The following is a 14,863-nucleotide window of genomic DNA, read 5'->3' as shown; positions in this document are numbered from 1 at the left end:
AACTGCCCTACTTTTCCTTTCTGGCAGTTCCCAGCTGAGCGTTGATTTTATTAAACAGTTCTTTGAAGCCCCTTCTGTTCTCAAACACCTCACATGAGCTGTCATCTTCCTCAAGATAAGAGGACCTTTGCTTCAATTCTGGACAGTTTCCAGGACTGTGTGATATTTAATGAGTCTGTGTAACCTTGCTGATACTTAAGCATAATGTGTATGAGTGTGAGAGAGTGAGTGTGTGTGTGTGTGTGTGTATGGAGGTGTATGAATAAAGCAGAGAGTGTCTTCTGGTGGCAGTGGCTTCCTATAAAGTGTCCAAGGGGACAGAAGTGGTAATAGGGTTATTTTCTTGGCCCCTCAACGTGGCTGAGAAGCTGGCTTGGCCATTTATGCTTCAGCACAGCAGGTTGGTGACGAAACCTTTGCCTTGGAGGGAAGGTGTCCCAGTGTCCCAGAGGACTACAGCTGCAGACCACACTGATAACTAGGTCTGCCCAAAAGTCACCACCCACCTGTTTGGTTGGATTTTCCACCAAGGAGTCTTGGGCCACAGCTCCCAGGTAAACAGCTGCCACTAAAGCTTTGGTTTGGGAGGACCAGGAAGCCTGAACGCGGGTACACATGATCTCCATGATTTTGATTGTCCACATTATCAGCTCAGAGCACGACTCTCCTGAAACCCTTCTCCACCAATGTAAATACCGCCGATTCTGGAAAGGATCTTCCAGAATGAGCTGATATTCAAAGCCTACTCGTAAGCTGAAAAAGCGTTCCCAGCACCCGCCCAAATTCCAAGTACAAGACGCAGTTGGGTGTCTGGGGCAGGGGCCTGCACCTCTTTTTCAGAACTTAGGCTTGCAAAAAATAAATAAATAAATAAATAAATAAATAAAATCTGGAGAGTGCAGCCATGCAATAGCAACCCTGTTCTTACAGGGGGAGTAAGTCTGAATCCAGAGGGCTGGAAGAGCGCGATGGGAAACTCGCAGCCCTCTGTGTTTGCTTGTGTGCCACAGGCCGGCTCGGCTCAGGGTGTAGGGAGTAAGTCTTGCCCCACGAATGGAAGGGCAGAGGGAACGTGGGCGCGGAGGTGTTGGCTAGCAGCGCGGGGATCCCTCCTGGGGTTTCCCTTTGCGCGCAGATTTACCCTTTTGCAGAAGGAAAAGCGCAGCCATCGCAGCGGGCGCGCGGACCCGCAGTTCCCCGGGCGCCCCGAACCGGACCTGGGCGCGGCTGGGGGCGCTCTCCAGGGCCAGGCGCCCCCGGGGTGGTCGGGGTGGAGGGGGATCGAGCGGCGGGGAGCCCGGGCGGGGAGCCCCGAGGCAGACGCGCGCGCCTGGCGCCCCGCGGGGATGCGCGCCTCCTGCAGCTGGGCGAGGCTGCTGCGCCCGCTGGCGTCTTTTTCCTCCTCCGGTGGCCTCGGTTCCAGCCGGGCTGGGCGGGCCGGGTGGCGCTCGGGGGCTGGGCTCCGTGTCCCCACTTTCCCTCCCTCCCCGGGCCGTCCCGGGAGGGCGGGCCAATGAGCGCCAAGAGGAGGGGAGCGGGAAGCGGGGCGCGCTCCGCCGCGGGCCTCCTACGCGCCAGTGGCCGCTGCGCCAAAGCCAAGTTTGCGCCCGGGGAGTTTGCGCCGGTTCGCGTCCCGGGCCTCGCTGCCGGGTGCTCTGAGCCGGGCGGCCGCAGGCCCCTTGGGTGCAGCCACCCACGGGCGCTCGGGGGCGAGGACGCCGAGCAGGGGAGCGCAGGCCGGGGCTGCGCCTCCTGAAGATGCAGGATGGCAGCAGAGCCGCCGTCCAGCCCCTCCTACCGAACCACCGGCTCCACCTGCCTGCACCCGCTCAGCGAGCTCCTGGGCATCCCGCTGGATCAGGTAACCGCGCGCTGCGGGGCCCCCAGGAGCGTGAGCGCGGGGATCCTCCGAGCCCTGGCAGGCAGGGAGCCTGGGCACCATGCGGGGGAGGGTGGTTGTGGGGCGCGGGGAGTGTGACCTACCTGGGTCCCGCCCCTATAGCAGAATTTTAGAGCTACAAATCAAGACAGGTGGGTTTGTTTTTGTTTTTTTTTTTGGGTTGATGTTTTTCTCTTGTAAGTTGACATACCCGGCACGACAGGTTCGAATAAACTTTTTTTCTTTTTGTTTGAAGTTTTGAGATGACTGGTTTCCTGTAAGCAGGTTCTCAAGTGTTGAGATCCAGGAATCAAGTGTTTTCTTCTACCAGTAGAGTCAGGCTCTTGTCATTGTTAATTTTGATGATGTAAAAATAAGCCTGATTTCATCTGTAGTTTTTTTTTTCCCAAGATTATTTATGCATACAAGAGCTGGGGCACAGGCCAGAGATGCAGGGGTGAGAAGATTCACCAGAGACAGAGTGGGGAGCAGAACAGGCAGACTGACGAAATACACTGCTGAGGGGAGCAGTGTGCGAGACAGGAGGGGTCTGCCTCACCATGTGGGTAGCTCCCTGGCCAGCTGGAGATGGAACTTGTGCTGTAGAGGCTTCAGATTGCTTCATTATGCACTGCTTGACCCCCTGCGCCACCAGGGAGACCCTCATCTGTAGTTTTGGAATGAGAGATCTGGTGTTAAACTTAAGCAGCCAGGCTTATCAAAGCAGGGTGATGATTTTTTGTTTCATGTGTGGTGCTGCCAGGGGTGGGCGGTGCCCATGGATATTGTGGTTCTCCAGGACCTTATTCCCTCAATTTGGAGTTGCAGGGTCCTGAGTAGGACAAGTTAGTGGGGGAAGCTGTAATATTTTTGTTGAGTGTTGAAGTTATTTGAACCTTCCAGGAACCATTACATTGAAAATGGCAACAAGGAACAGTCATTCCTGGTAAGAAATCTTCCCGAGATGTTCTCATTTTCTTTCCTCTTTAGGTGCTGCCTTGTAGTCTGTAGTGAGTCAGTAAGTATATGTTGATTTAAATGAAAGAGGGTAAGGTGAACTGGAGAGGGACCTCAAGCGCTTCAGATGACTTTCTTTCATGCTGAGTTTTTGCCAGTTTTCTTTCTCTGCCACTCACTAGTGATTTTTTTCCTCCTTTCAAACAAGAACATACCTGCCGTCCCTTCCAACACATTCTTAGTGTTGGATTCCTTCAGCAAGGAGGAAGTGAGACTTGGAGTTTCTGTGTTGTTTACTGAGCCACCCTCCTACCCGGCTCCCAGTGAGGATCTGACCTTCTATCTCATCAGTGGCAAAATCCAGAAAATCAGGAAATTGGAAAGATGCTAACTCTTGCTTTCATAAATTACTTTGCTTTTTGTAGTTAGGGTACAAGAGGCCATGGCAGAGGCAGGCAGAGTAGCAGATTCTTTTGACCTGATATAAAGCATAAGCAGCCACATTTCCTTCGGGAGTGTTGGTTTTTCATTTACTCCTCTACCCCCTCATCACCATGTATTTTGATTGCATTTTTTGTTTTGAGCTGATCTGCACAGCTATAGAGAGGAATCCGCAGAGGCTTTTTGGATGGAAAGAGATAGCTCCGTGGACACTGGAAGTAGGATGTTATTAAGTGCTTTTTAACTGCATCCACCCTCACCCCCAATCTCCTGTTAAAGGAGCTCTGTTTTTAATTTATAAAAAAGAACAAAAGAGCCTTAGGGGTGTTTGAAACTGGAAGGGAGGGATTTCTGGGAGGAACGAAAGAAAAAAAAATGTGGGCTATAAGCGAAGACGCAGCTCTCAGGGATCCCCCCCCCCCACCCCCCTGCCCCGTCTTCCTCTGCACAGGGTCAAGTCTGAGTGATTGTAGGTGGAAAAAAACATTTCTGGTGCAAAGCCCCAGGTAGCTTATTTTAGGTCCAAGGAAAATCCCAAACCATAAATAATGTGGTTTGAGGTGAAATTGTGGCTTGAGAGTTTGGAAGCTTAGTGTGTTTTTTTCCCCTCACATGTTCAAGGGCTTTTAAAGATCAGACTGACAGGGTGTCATTCCCGCGCTGCCTGCAGACTCCCTCTGGCTGCTTTTCTGGCTGTTGTGGGTACTCCATCCTCATGCGTGGGGTGGCAGTGGCAGATGGTGATAAGACCTACATTTTGGTGTGGCAGAATCATGTTTAGATAAAAAAATACTCTACTGCGTGGAAGATCCTTTTATCAGACAGGGTTCTGGCAGAAAACAGAATCCAACTTAGTGGCTGCAATGAGAAGCCGCTAATGAACTGCTAAGAGGGCTGTGGGCAGCCTTAAGGGAACCAACAGAGGATGCTGAGATGCCAAGACTGGGTGCCCGAGAGGCAAGGAGTAAGCTCTGCTGTTACCACTCAGTGAGAGCTGCACCCAGGCCCTGGGGGATGCAGTGGGGGATGCCTCCCATCTTACAGCACCCCCATCTTTTGCAAAGGTGACTGGCCTGAGGCATCTAGGTACTGTGGTCTTCAGGGGCTTCTCCTGGGCACAGACCAAAGGCACAGAGAAAAGTGAACCCAGATCTGAAGTGCAATCCCAGAAGTGTGCAGTTCTTCATACATGTTCGCTTTGGCCCCATTATGTAGTGACCATCCATTGGCCTCAAGTTCCCTCCCACATGGGTCTTCCTATGTTCCTCAGTGATGTCGAGTCCATTCCCACTGTCTTAACCAGTTCATACCTATGTTCATAATTTCTCAGTTGATGGCATTTCTGAGAACATCTTTGAGTTCTGGGTATGCCTGTGTCAAGTAGTTTATTATCTGCAAAACTGGGACTATCTAGTGAACAATATCCATGGAACATTCTACCTTGTGGGGCCTCCCTGGTGGTGCAAGAGGTTAAGACAGAGCACTATGAAGCTATCTGCAGCCACTGCAGCACGAGTTCGATCCCTGGCCAGGGAGGTGACCCACATGGCGCAGCAGACCCCTCCTGCCTCGCCTGCTGCTCCCCTCAGCAGTGTATTTCAGTGTATCTGCCTGCTCTGCTCCTCACTCTGTCTCTGGTGACTCCTCTCACCCACCGCATCTCTGGCCTGTACCTCAGCTCTTGTTTGCATAAATACATAAATCTTAAAAAAAAAAAAATTCTACCTTGCGAGTGAGGAACTCATTCCTTTTCATCAGATTTTTCCAATTACCTGTTCTGTTAACTGCTGGGGGGAGCCTGTGTGCAATTGTGACTTTACCGAGGACAAGATTGGGGTTTTAATTTCCAGGGACTTTTACTAGTTGACATTCTCCTAAAACGGTTAAATGAAAAATGTCTCGTTTAATTAGAGACACATAGAGCACAGCCACTCAGATCCAGAGTAGAGAAGTGGAGCATGATTCAGGGGCCTCCCTAGTGCCTTGCAGAAGGATTGCTTGAAAACTTGCTAAATAATGAGTCCCCATCTGTCTAGCAAATATGGAGCCATGGCCGTTAGTAGAACTTCTCGGACACAGTGCCTCACTTACCCAGGATAAATGAGATCAGAACTTTCCTTTCCCATCAAGCAATGGAAGATGTGTGTTTTGATAAGTTTAAATCACCTCCTTGCCTTCTCTGCTTTGTTTGGGCTGTGGGGTGTGACATGATCTGTCTTTAACCGGAGGCTTCTTGGTTTGCAAAACTGACTGAACTAACAGGATGAATGCTTTTAATGTTGATGTTATTAATTTGTGTGATGTGTGGTTATGTTCCAGCTGGGAAAGCTGAGAAAGAAACCTTTTCTGGCTTTAAGGAATTTCCATTTTGGTGGTGAGGAATTCTGGCTGTCAGAGATGTTTTTTCCTACTGGCACCACCAAACTCTGTGTGTGTTTGCATAAAGTGTCAATTCACTATTAAAGTAAGATACTAGATTTCTTTGTCTAGTTTCCTCCCCCTCTAGCTTCCTTTCCCCTATGTAATCTGCAGAAAAAAGAGGTAAGGAAAAATATACCAGGAAATTAGAATCCAGGAAATGATTCTGAGATTAAAGCAGCAAAGGTTTGGGACTATTAACATGAGCTTGTGTTACAGTTTAAAAGCAGAGTGAATGAAGACCAGCTCTGAAGACCCGGAGATCAGATTAATGGTGATAGAGCACTGGGTTTTGATCATTTCTCTGGGACTGCTGATCACAGGCTTCTGGACTTGTCTGGAGCTTTCTGTCACCTGGCTGATTCCTTGTCCATTCTTGGAAAGCCCAACCTTCAAGTTCTTATCTGAGGCTTGCCCTTCCTTAAAAGTTCGGCTCACATTCCACAGTCATTATTAAACCAATTAAATATTTATTTAACGCTGGTAGTGCCGGGTGCCTGGCCAGGTGGTAGAAACATGGGGGTGAAAAAATCAGGGTCTCTGTCCTCAAATAGTTTATATTTTAGTAGATGGTACCAAGGACCCATTTAAGTATACATGTGCCATATTCTCACAGGCCTTTGTAGGTGGTAACAGAGGTTCCTAAATGGTACCCTGGTAGAAAAGAGAAAGGAGGGCCTCCCCTGGTGGCGCAGGGGTTGAGCGCTGGGTTGTGAAGCTGCCCGCAGCCTCTGCAGCGCCGGTTCGATCCCCAGCCACCAGCAAGGGTCCCATATGGCGCACAGACCTCTCCTGCTGCGCCCGCTGCTCCCCTCAGCAGTGTATTTCATCAGTCTGCCTGTTCTGTTCCCTGCTCTGGCTCTGGTGAATTCTCTCACCCTCCCGTGCTCCTGACTGTACCCAGTGCTTGTATAAATAAATAAAAAAAAGAAAAGAGAAAGGACACCAGGGACAGGTTGGGCTCCTGTGGAATTTACTGTTTATCTTTGATAGGGTTTACATTTAACACTTAATAAGTGTCACGTTCTATGGTTAATTATCTTGCTGGGTTCTATGTTGAATTTCAAGGTTCTTTGAGGTTGCAGTTTTATCCTTACATTCTATGGATATAATAGGTGCTCATAAGTGCTTATCATTAGTAACAATATATGCCAGTGTTAATGATATAAATTATCAAACTTCAATATATAGACTCTCACTTTGAAATGGATAGATTGGTCTTCATGGGAACAAGGGTTATTCACACCACCTCCAGGCTCTGCCTGAGGGTTTCTGACAGAACAATCTGCTCTCCCCCTTGGAGCTTTGCAGTTGAACTCAGCTTAGCATAGTGGTAGGCATATGGGAGGCTACTTTACTGCTGTTCCCCCTAATTCACAAGGATAAGGGTGGGAGGACTACTGTGTATTTTCTTTCTTTTTTTTTTTGAACAAAGGGGGGCAGCTTCTTTTTCTTTTTTTTAAAGATTTATTTATTTATGCATACCAGAACTGGGGCACAGGCCAGAGGTGCGGGAGGGCGAGAGGATTCACCAGAGATAGAATGGGGAACAGAACAGGTGGATTGAGTGAAATACACTGCTGAGGGGAGCAGCAGGCAAGACAAGAGAGGTCTGCTGCACCATATGTGGATCACTCCCTGGCTGGGGATCGAACTCTTGCTGCAGTGGCTGCAGATAGCTTCTTAGTGCGGAGACTTAACCCCTTGCACCACCAGGGAGGCCCCTGTCTATTTCTTTTTTGAAAGTAGTTCTTGCAAGTTCAGCTCTTTCATCCCCACTTAAATTCCCCTTTATTGTCTGATATTGAAAATGATTGCTTACATAAGGAAAATAATTTGGTTAGACCAAAAACTAGTATTGAGTTTCTCCTCTGTTTCAGGAATTCCTGGGGTGGTGATTCAAACATGACTAAAATAAGGCCCATCCTCCAGAACTCATTGTTGGGGTGGGTGGGGACACATGTCAGCTAGAGTTGCTCATGGGGCTACCTGGCTCAATAGCAGCAGCCTGGAAACTTATTGGAAATTTACATTTTTGGCCCTCCCCCAACCCCCATCGGAGGTCCTGGCCATGGGACATTTAAGGCAACCTCCAGGCTGGTGCTGATGGCCTGAAAATTTGAGAACCAATGGTGACAGCAGGTAGTTGGGATACAAGTGAAGCTCATACTGTGGCTGCAGGATGGAGTGATAGGGCTGTTCTTTGTGGTACTAGCTCAGGTGCAGTTTCTCTATGTGCTTTATTCAAGGAACCAAGAGGCCACAGAAGTGGCTAGTGGAGTGCGGTTGTGAGGGTGGCAGGTGCTCTTGGTTGGAGGCAGTAAGCAGTCCTTTCACAAGGAAGCTGGAACACTGGTGAAGTGTTTGTATTCATCTTACAGGCCAGGGGCTTAGCAAACTTAAGAAAAAATGTTTATTCAAGTAACGTAGCTATAACATTCCATGGAGTTCAGGTGTACAACATTCTGCTTTGACATCTGTAGACACTACATCACCATCACCACTGATAGTCAGGTTTCTCTCCCTCACCTAAGCCTTCATCTGCTTTATCTGTTTCACCCCCACAACCCCTCCCAATCTCTCTGGGGATCACCAATCTGTTCTCTGATTCTAGGAGTTTGTTTTTTTATTTGCTTTGCTTCTTCCACTTGAGTGAAATCATAATAGTGCTTGTCTTTCTACATCTGACTTATTTCACTTAACACAGTCCTCTCAAGTTCCATCTGTGTTGTCACAAATGACAAGATTTCATCTTTTCTTTATAGCTGCGTAGTATTCCATTGTTTGTGTGAGTGTGTGTATGTATAGCACAACTTCTTATCCATTTATCCTTTGATAGGTACTTAGGTTGTTTCTACTAATGAAAAAGAGTGAACTGTCCTTCAAAAAATTTAAGAGTAGAAATGCCATATGAACCAGCTATTCCACTTCTGGGCATTTACATGAAGAATATAAAGCTAATTCAAAAAAATATATGCATCCCCATGTGCAATGTGGCATTATTTACTACAGTGAACATTTTCTGTAATAGTCCGCACAGTAAATATTTTCAGCTTTCCTGGCCCTGTAGTCTGTTACACTGCTCAACTTGGCCATCGTTGCATGAAAACAGCCACAGATAGTATGTAAATAAGTAAGCATGGCTGTGTTCTCATCATACTTGACTTACAGACACTGAAATTTGAATTTCATATCATTGACCTTGTCATGAAATTTTTCTTTTTTTTTCATTTATTTCAGCCCTTTAAAAATGCAAAACATTTTTAGTTACCAGGACATACAAAAACAGGCAGTGGGTTGGATCTATTTCCCCCTCATAGTTTTCCTTAAAACTTGGTGCCTGGCTCAGCATCAGAATATACTGTGATGTGTGTTGCTGAGGGCCAGCCCAGACCTACTGAATGCAAGTATTAGGGTGGACAGGCTCCCCCTGGGGCTTCTCATGCCAAGTGACATTTGAGAGCCCCCACTGCCATGGAGGGGAGGTGTTGAAGGATCACAGAAGGATCAAAAAGCTCCATTTTTGTCAGGTGGTATAGGAGGTCATGGCTGCAGGGCTGGGGGAGCAGGGGTTTGAGGATGGGCATAGGAAGGTTTAGTGTGGTCTTTACAGGGGAGCGGGGAATGAGCTGACCAGGGTTGAGCTGCTGAGTATAATCAACCCACTGAAAATCAAGAATTTTTATGCTAGTCCATGATTTCTCTCTTTCAGCAGCCCCTTTTAGGATTAAAAGCATAACAGACAGTTGGACATTTGCAGAGAAGGTTGCTGGAAAGTTATGTCCATCCTAGGAAATTTACCCAAAGAACACAAAAACACTAATTTGAAAGGAAACCTGCCCTCCTATGTTTATTGCACGAGGCTCAAGTGGAGAAGTGGAGTTGTGAGCTGGGCCTGGGTTAGGGAGAGGGACTGAGTCTTCGGCATGGGGAGGTAGCCCCTGGGGTCCAGGAGTCCTGAAGAGGCGGTGCCCAGCGACTGGCCCTGAGCATTGTGATTACTCCTGGACCTGCATACCAGTGTGGAAACTTCCTTTGTGCTTCTAAGGCATTACTTCTGGGAGGTGGAGGATGGACTTGCTGAAATTGCCAGAGCACATCAGCTGCTAAGCTATGTGAGAGGATAAGACTGTGAGGTCTGATGTCAGAGTCCGCAGAATTGAGAGAACAGGGCTGGTGGGTTGGGTACTGTCCCTTAGTCCAGCCCTACCAGAGCCTGTGCACACAGACCAGGGGTCTGGTGAGCCCTGGACATGGGCTGACTCCCCAGAAAAGTGCCTGCGGAGCATCACAACCTGGTGACAGTGTTTGATGGGAGCACAGTGAGGGTGCAGGGGAGGCCTTATACTCCCTGGTCTTTCAAGCAGAGGCCTGGAAGATCCTCGAGTTTTAGCCTTCCTGTTGTAGAACAAGAAGTGGTTCTCCCCAGCCCAGCCTCCATTTGCCTCTCTCTCCTAAGGACACTGACAGCTCCATGCATTGAATGCTTACACCACCAGGCATGCAGCCAGCTGCTCTGTACACATTCTCTGACTTAATTGCTGTAACACTTTAAGTTACACTATAAATTTCAAGTTAAACAGGCCTGCAAAGCTTAGGTAACTTGCTTGTAGCCAAAGCTGGGAGGGGGTAGAGGGAGGACTTGAACCCATGGCCATCACTGCAGATTTGCCCTTAGTCCTGGCACTGTGCTCCAGCCACCACTTCTAGTTCCTGTGCTTTAGACACTGGGAGTCCTTCATCCTTTGTACCTCCCAGCTCCGCTCACACTGTATCCTTCCTTTTCTCTAGAGCTTAGGCCTCACTTGGTCCTTATTTCTCACTTCACCTCCTCCTATCTGCTCCCTCAGAGCCTGGCCTCACTGTCTTCCTTCCATTTAGAAACCAGCCTGCTTCTGGCTTCCTTAGATCTGAATGGTCCCCCTCTTGCCTCATCCAACTCTGCTGCCATACCCCTGTGCCTCTTAACCTTTTTGTCTTTTCTATTTACTGAGTCTTTTTTTTTTTTTGCCCTGGCAGACTTGGACAACTTTCAACAGTTACTTACTGAGCACTGTTTGCCAACCATTGGGCCGGAATGGGGATATGGAGGTTAATAGGATCTGTGCCTTCCAGGACACAAATCATCAGCACTAGTTGAACTTGTTAAACGACTCTGTTGCATGTCCACCCTTGTAACTGCTGTGTGCCTGAGAGGGACTCGGGGCCTCGGTGCCCCTGGGCCTGTCCTGAGGTGAGGGCCAGGGGCAGGTGATTCCTGGGAGCTGCTACTTCAGAGGGAACAGGGTTATGTGCTGGGGTGGGGCATGGTGAGGCAGATAATATTCCAGAAGAAGCTATTTGAGAAAAATGAACTGAGACCTTTTTTATGGGCAGTGACAAGATGAATCTTAGTCATCTAGGTATGCTTAAGACAAAGTAGGAACTAAATAAATATTCATTGAGTTGAACTAGAACTTTATTTACATTCTTACATTGGAATGGACTCAATGAATATAAAATTGGGAGCCAGTTCTTTTTTTTCCAACTTGTTAGGCCTGTTTAATATTTGGAACCTGCGTGTCATAGGGAATAAGGCTAATTTCTGATTTGAAAAATGATTAATGACCCAGTTGGTGATAGTTAAATGTTAATCATGGATTGTTTAAATCTAACATTTTCATTATGTGAAGAATGCAAATTGTAAATGCAGAGACTCCTAACATTTTTTGGGCCAGCTGTCTTAGAATTGTGTGAACAACAGGGAGAAATTCCCTTCAGTTGTCTAAAGTCATGTCATGTGTGTAAAAGGGTCTGAAGTACTCCCCAGAGTTTTGGAATATGGCCTCCAAGTTACATTTATAAAGAAAAATTTCATAAAGCGATTATACCTAAGCAGATACAAATGGAAACCTCTTTTACATCAGCAACTTACAAAATGATTTCAATATGTATAATTTATAGCAGCGTTTGCTTACATACTTTCGACTCGCTTTCTATTCTGTGAATCAACCCTTTCAATAAACAGGATAAAGGGAGAACTTGCTGAGTCTTATTGACAATTTCTAGTAGTTTTGCCAGGATGGCACAAGAAGAGAGAATCATCAGTGGGAAAAATTACTTCAAGCAGTTTGTACTGGTTAAACATGTGCTTTCTTAAAATATCACTATCCCTTTGGGCTGTACAAACATGATCATTTGCTACAGATGAACTCATCAACCCATTGTTATGTGTTCAGTTTTCCAAAGAAAAAATGCACTTGGTGAATCATTCACCAACTTCCTTCTAATAGTGGAGCTCTGCTTATAACTTGTAGACTGATCTGTGCTTAATTTTCTTTTATGCCTTAGTTCCATTGATCTGATCTGAAGTATGTTTTTGAAGATCTGCCATAACATTAAGACTGTTTAAATTGTTGCATTCAGATTTCTGGACTGGTTGTGCTAAGGTATTATCGAGGGTCACCCAGAAACCCCAAACTCTTAAGGGGTACATGCTCTCAAGGGATTCTGCCATCCACTGCATAAAGATAAAAGAAGCACACACGTGGTGTGATAGATCTCTAATAGAATTAGCGTGCATAGAGAAGAAAGGGTATTTCTAACCATCATTTCCTGATAAAAGACCCCAGATTATCCATTCCCTCACAGGCAAATGCCCAGCCAAATGGGGTTGTCCTAAAAAGGGGCTGCGGAGTCCTGAAAGTTTGTCACAAGTCTAAGGTAACTTCTGGTGGGGAACCACAGGAAAGGGGTTCTAAAGCAGTTTCCTAAGAGCTGGGGCAGAGGAGATACCACATCAAGATAACAGCTGCCACTGTCAACCTCCCCACGTGCCTCTCACCCACCTGTGTCTTCCAGGTGTCTAGGTGTCTGTTCTTCCAAGTCCCCCCAAGTCCCTGTGTGTAAGTCCAAGCTAGAGTCCTCCAGCTCACCTGCCATCTAGATTCTGTAGCTTCACTTGGCTGGTCAGCTCTACCCCCAGTTCCCAGCAGCTCCCCTGCTCAGGAAGTCTGGCTCATGGCATAATGGGACCTGCAATCCAGGTGGCTGCATGTAAGAGGGGGTAGGGAAAATGATTCTGTTCCTTAACAATAGGACTAGCATTGCCCAACCCTTATTACAAATAGTCTGTGCTTAGGCGATTTTACCAAACAACCACACAGAACTCAGGTTTTAGTCTAGTTTATAAAAGAATGGGGGTGCCTTGAAACATTCTAAATTTTATTTCCAACAATTAAAATAAAACATACTGTGGTTAACTCTCCCTGCCCCCATTCTGCATTCTGTAATTCTAATTTGGAGCACAGTCAGCAAAGGTAGACGCACAGCAAGAGGCTGTTTCGCCTTAGAGGAAGTTGCTAAATCCAAAAGGCATTTGTGAAATTTCACATAGTGGTTTAACTGAGTCTCACTGGGTGGAAATTCCTCCCCTCTCCTTCCCCCATCCCATCCACGTTATCTTTTGCTCTTTTTTTCATTTTATTTTAAATTTTTATTTTAACCAGTTATTTGTTTTTAATTTTATATGTGTTTTTCTGTTTTGTATGTATACAGCATAAAATATTATTTTTCTGACTAGGTCATTTAAGTACCTAGTATCAAAATCCTAGTATCACAATCACAAGGCAGAAAAGGGGGGGATATTATAAAAGGTCAACCACTGCCTCCTCCCCACCCCCATACACAGTATATGGTTCTTCCACGCCTTGCCTTTTTAAATTTTTCTTATGCACAGTGTCTCTTAGGGATTGGTTCAGATCTGCATAGACAGAGCCCTTGCGACATTTGACTTCCTTTCTGCCTTGACAGAGAGTTCTGTTTTTGTGCTTCCAAGAACTGCTTGATCCTTTAGCCAAGCTGAGCGCACTGGAGGCAGAAGGTTGGGGTTGGTTTCCTGGTTCCCCTGGGATGGAGACAAGTAGTCTCCAGACTTAGGCCTGAGGACATTAAAGAATCCAGAGTCCCCAGGCAGGGTGAAAACATCCCTGCTTCTAACTAGCTTGGTGATGGTGGTGTTGCTCTGGAATCCTTGGCATCCTCAGCCGGTGGAATCATGCTCTTTAAGACCCATTCAGCTCTAAAATTTTGTGATATCAAGACCCTCAGTAGTAGCAAGGAAGTCTTGGTGCTAGGTTGTAAAGAAACACTTTTTAAGGGCAAAACCCACAAACCAAGTCTCTATTTCCCTCTCCTCCCCCAACTTTTGAGTGGCTTTTGCTATAATAATTGTACCTGTTTATTTTGCTTTCATCTTTTTTTTTTTTAAGATTTATTTATGCATACAAGAGCTGGGGTACAGGCCAGAGATTGGGAGTGGTGGTGAGGAGATTCACGAGAGACAGACTGGGGAGCAGAACAGGCAGATCCATTGAAATACACTGCTGAGGGGAGCAGCAGGCCAGACAGGTCTACTGTGCCATGTGGATTATCTCCCTGGCCAGGGATCAAACTCATGCTGCAGTGGCTGCAGATAGCTTGATAGTGCTAAGACTTAACCCTTTGCGCCACCAGGGAGGCCCCTGCTTTCTTATTTCTCCCCATGACATGTGTGCATTTTAGTACATGTTGACTGTAGTAATAGGATCTTCGGGACTCTGGAATCTTTGGATAAGGTTGGCATGCCTTAGGAATTGCCTGCTTTGCTCTGGACCAAAGATCATGTGGAGAAATGCTTCTATTTGTTGTCTGCTAGGGCTAGTTACATGGTTTTTCTCTTTTCTCCATTCTCAAAGATAATTGCCATTCATCTCCAAACAATAGTGTTAACTTGCTTGTAGATTATTTAACAAAAGGGAAATAAATTAACATTTATGTGAAATTACAGTCAGAGGACCATTTTATATGCATTGTGGAGGGAAGGGCAAAGCGATTTTATATTTTCTTAATATGGGGGTCTGGGATTGGCGTTTACATCAAAAGTATAGTAGAAGACTAGCTTACATTTATGTTTTAAAAGTTTTTATTTTGCTTTGCTTTATTACTTTTTTTGACCTCAGTCTTATTGAATCTTTCTGCTGCGGAATTTAGAGTGTCTGTGTGTGTGTGTGTGTGTGTGTATATATACACATATTGATGTATATAAATATATCTTTATCTGATTGCCTATTTTAGTTTAAAAGGAGGGAAAAATGAGGCTGTTAATGAAATGATGAATAATCACTTCACCAAGATACAGAGCTGGGCTGT

At 46.3% G+C, this 14,863-nt stretch overlaps 1 protein-coding gene across 5 annotated transcripts in view; it reads left to right on the top strand.

Moving 5' to 3' along the window:
• Positions 1-14,863, top strand: part of MBOAT1 (membrane bound O-acyltransferase domain containing 1) — a 257,849-nt gene that overhangs the window by 151,270 nt on the left and 91,716 nt on the right. The window contains exon 1 of one of the 5 annotated variants that reach the window (XM_037518921.1): positions 1,600-1,861. The exons of the other annotated variants lie outside the window; for them this stretch is intronic. Coding sequence (XP_037374818.1) covers positions 1,766-1,861 — 96 coding nt within the window. The 5' untranslated portion in view covers positions 1,600-1,765. Of the gene's footprint in view, positions 1-1,599; positions 1,862-14,863 lie in introns of those variants that run through there. 5 annotated transcript variants of the gene reach the window in all.

The sequence above is a fragment of the Talpa occidentalis genome, unplaced genomic scaffold (genome assembly GCF_014898055.3).
Source record: "Talpa occidentalis isolate TD23 unplaced genomic scaffold, MPIMG_talOcc4v2.1 talOcc4.2, whole genome shotgun sequence".
NCBI lineage: Eukaryota > Metazoa > Chordata > Mammalia > Eulipotyphla > Talpidae > Talpa > Talpa occidentalis.
This window is presented reverse-complemented; position numbering and strand designations above follow the sequence as displayed.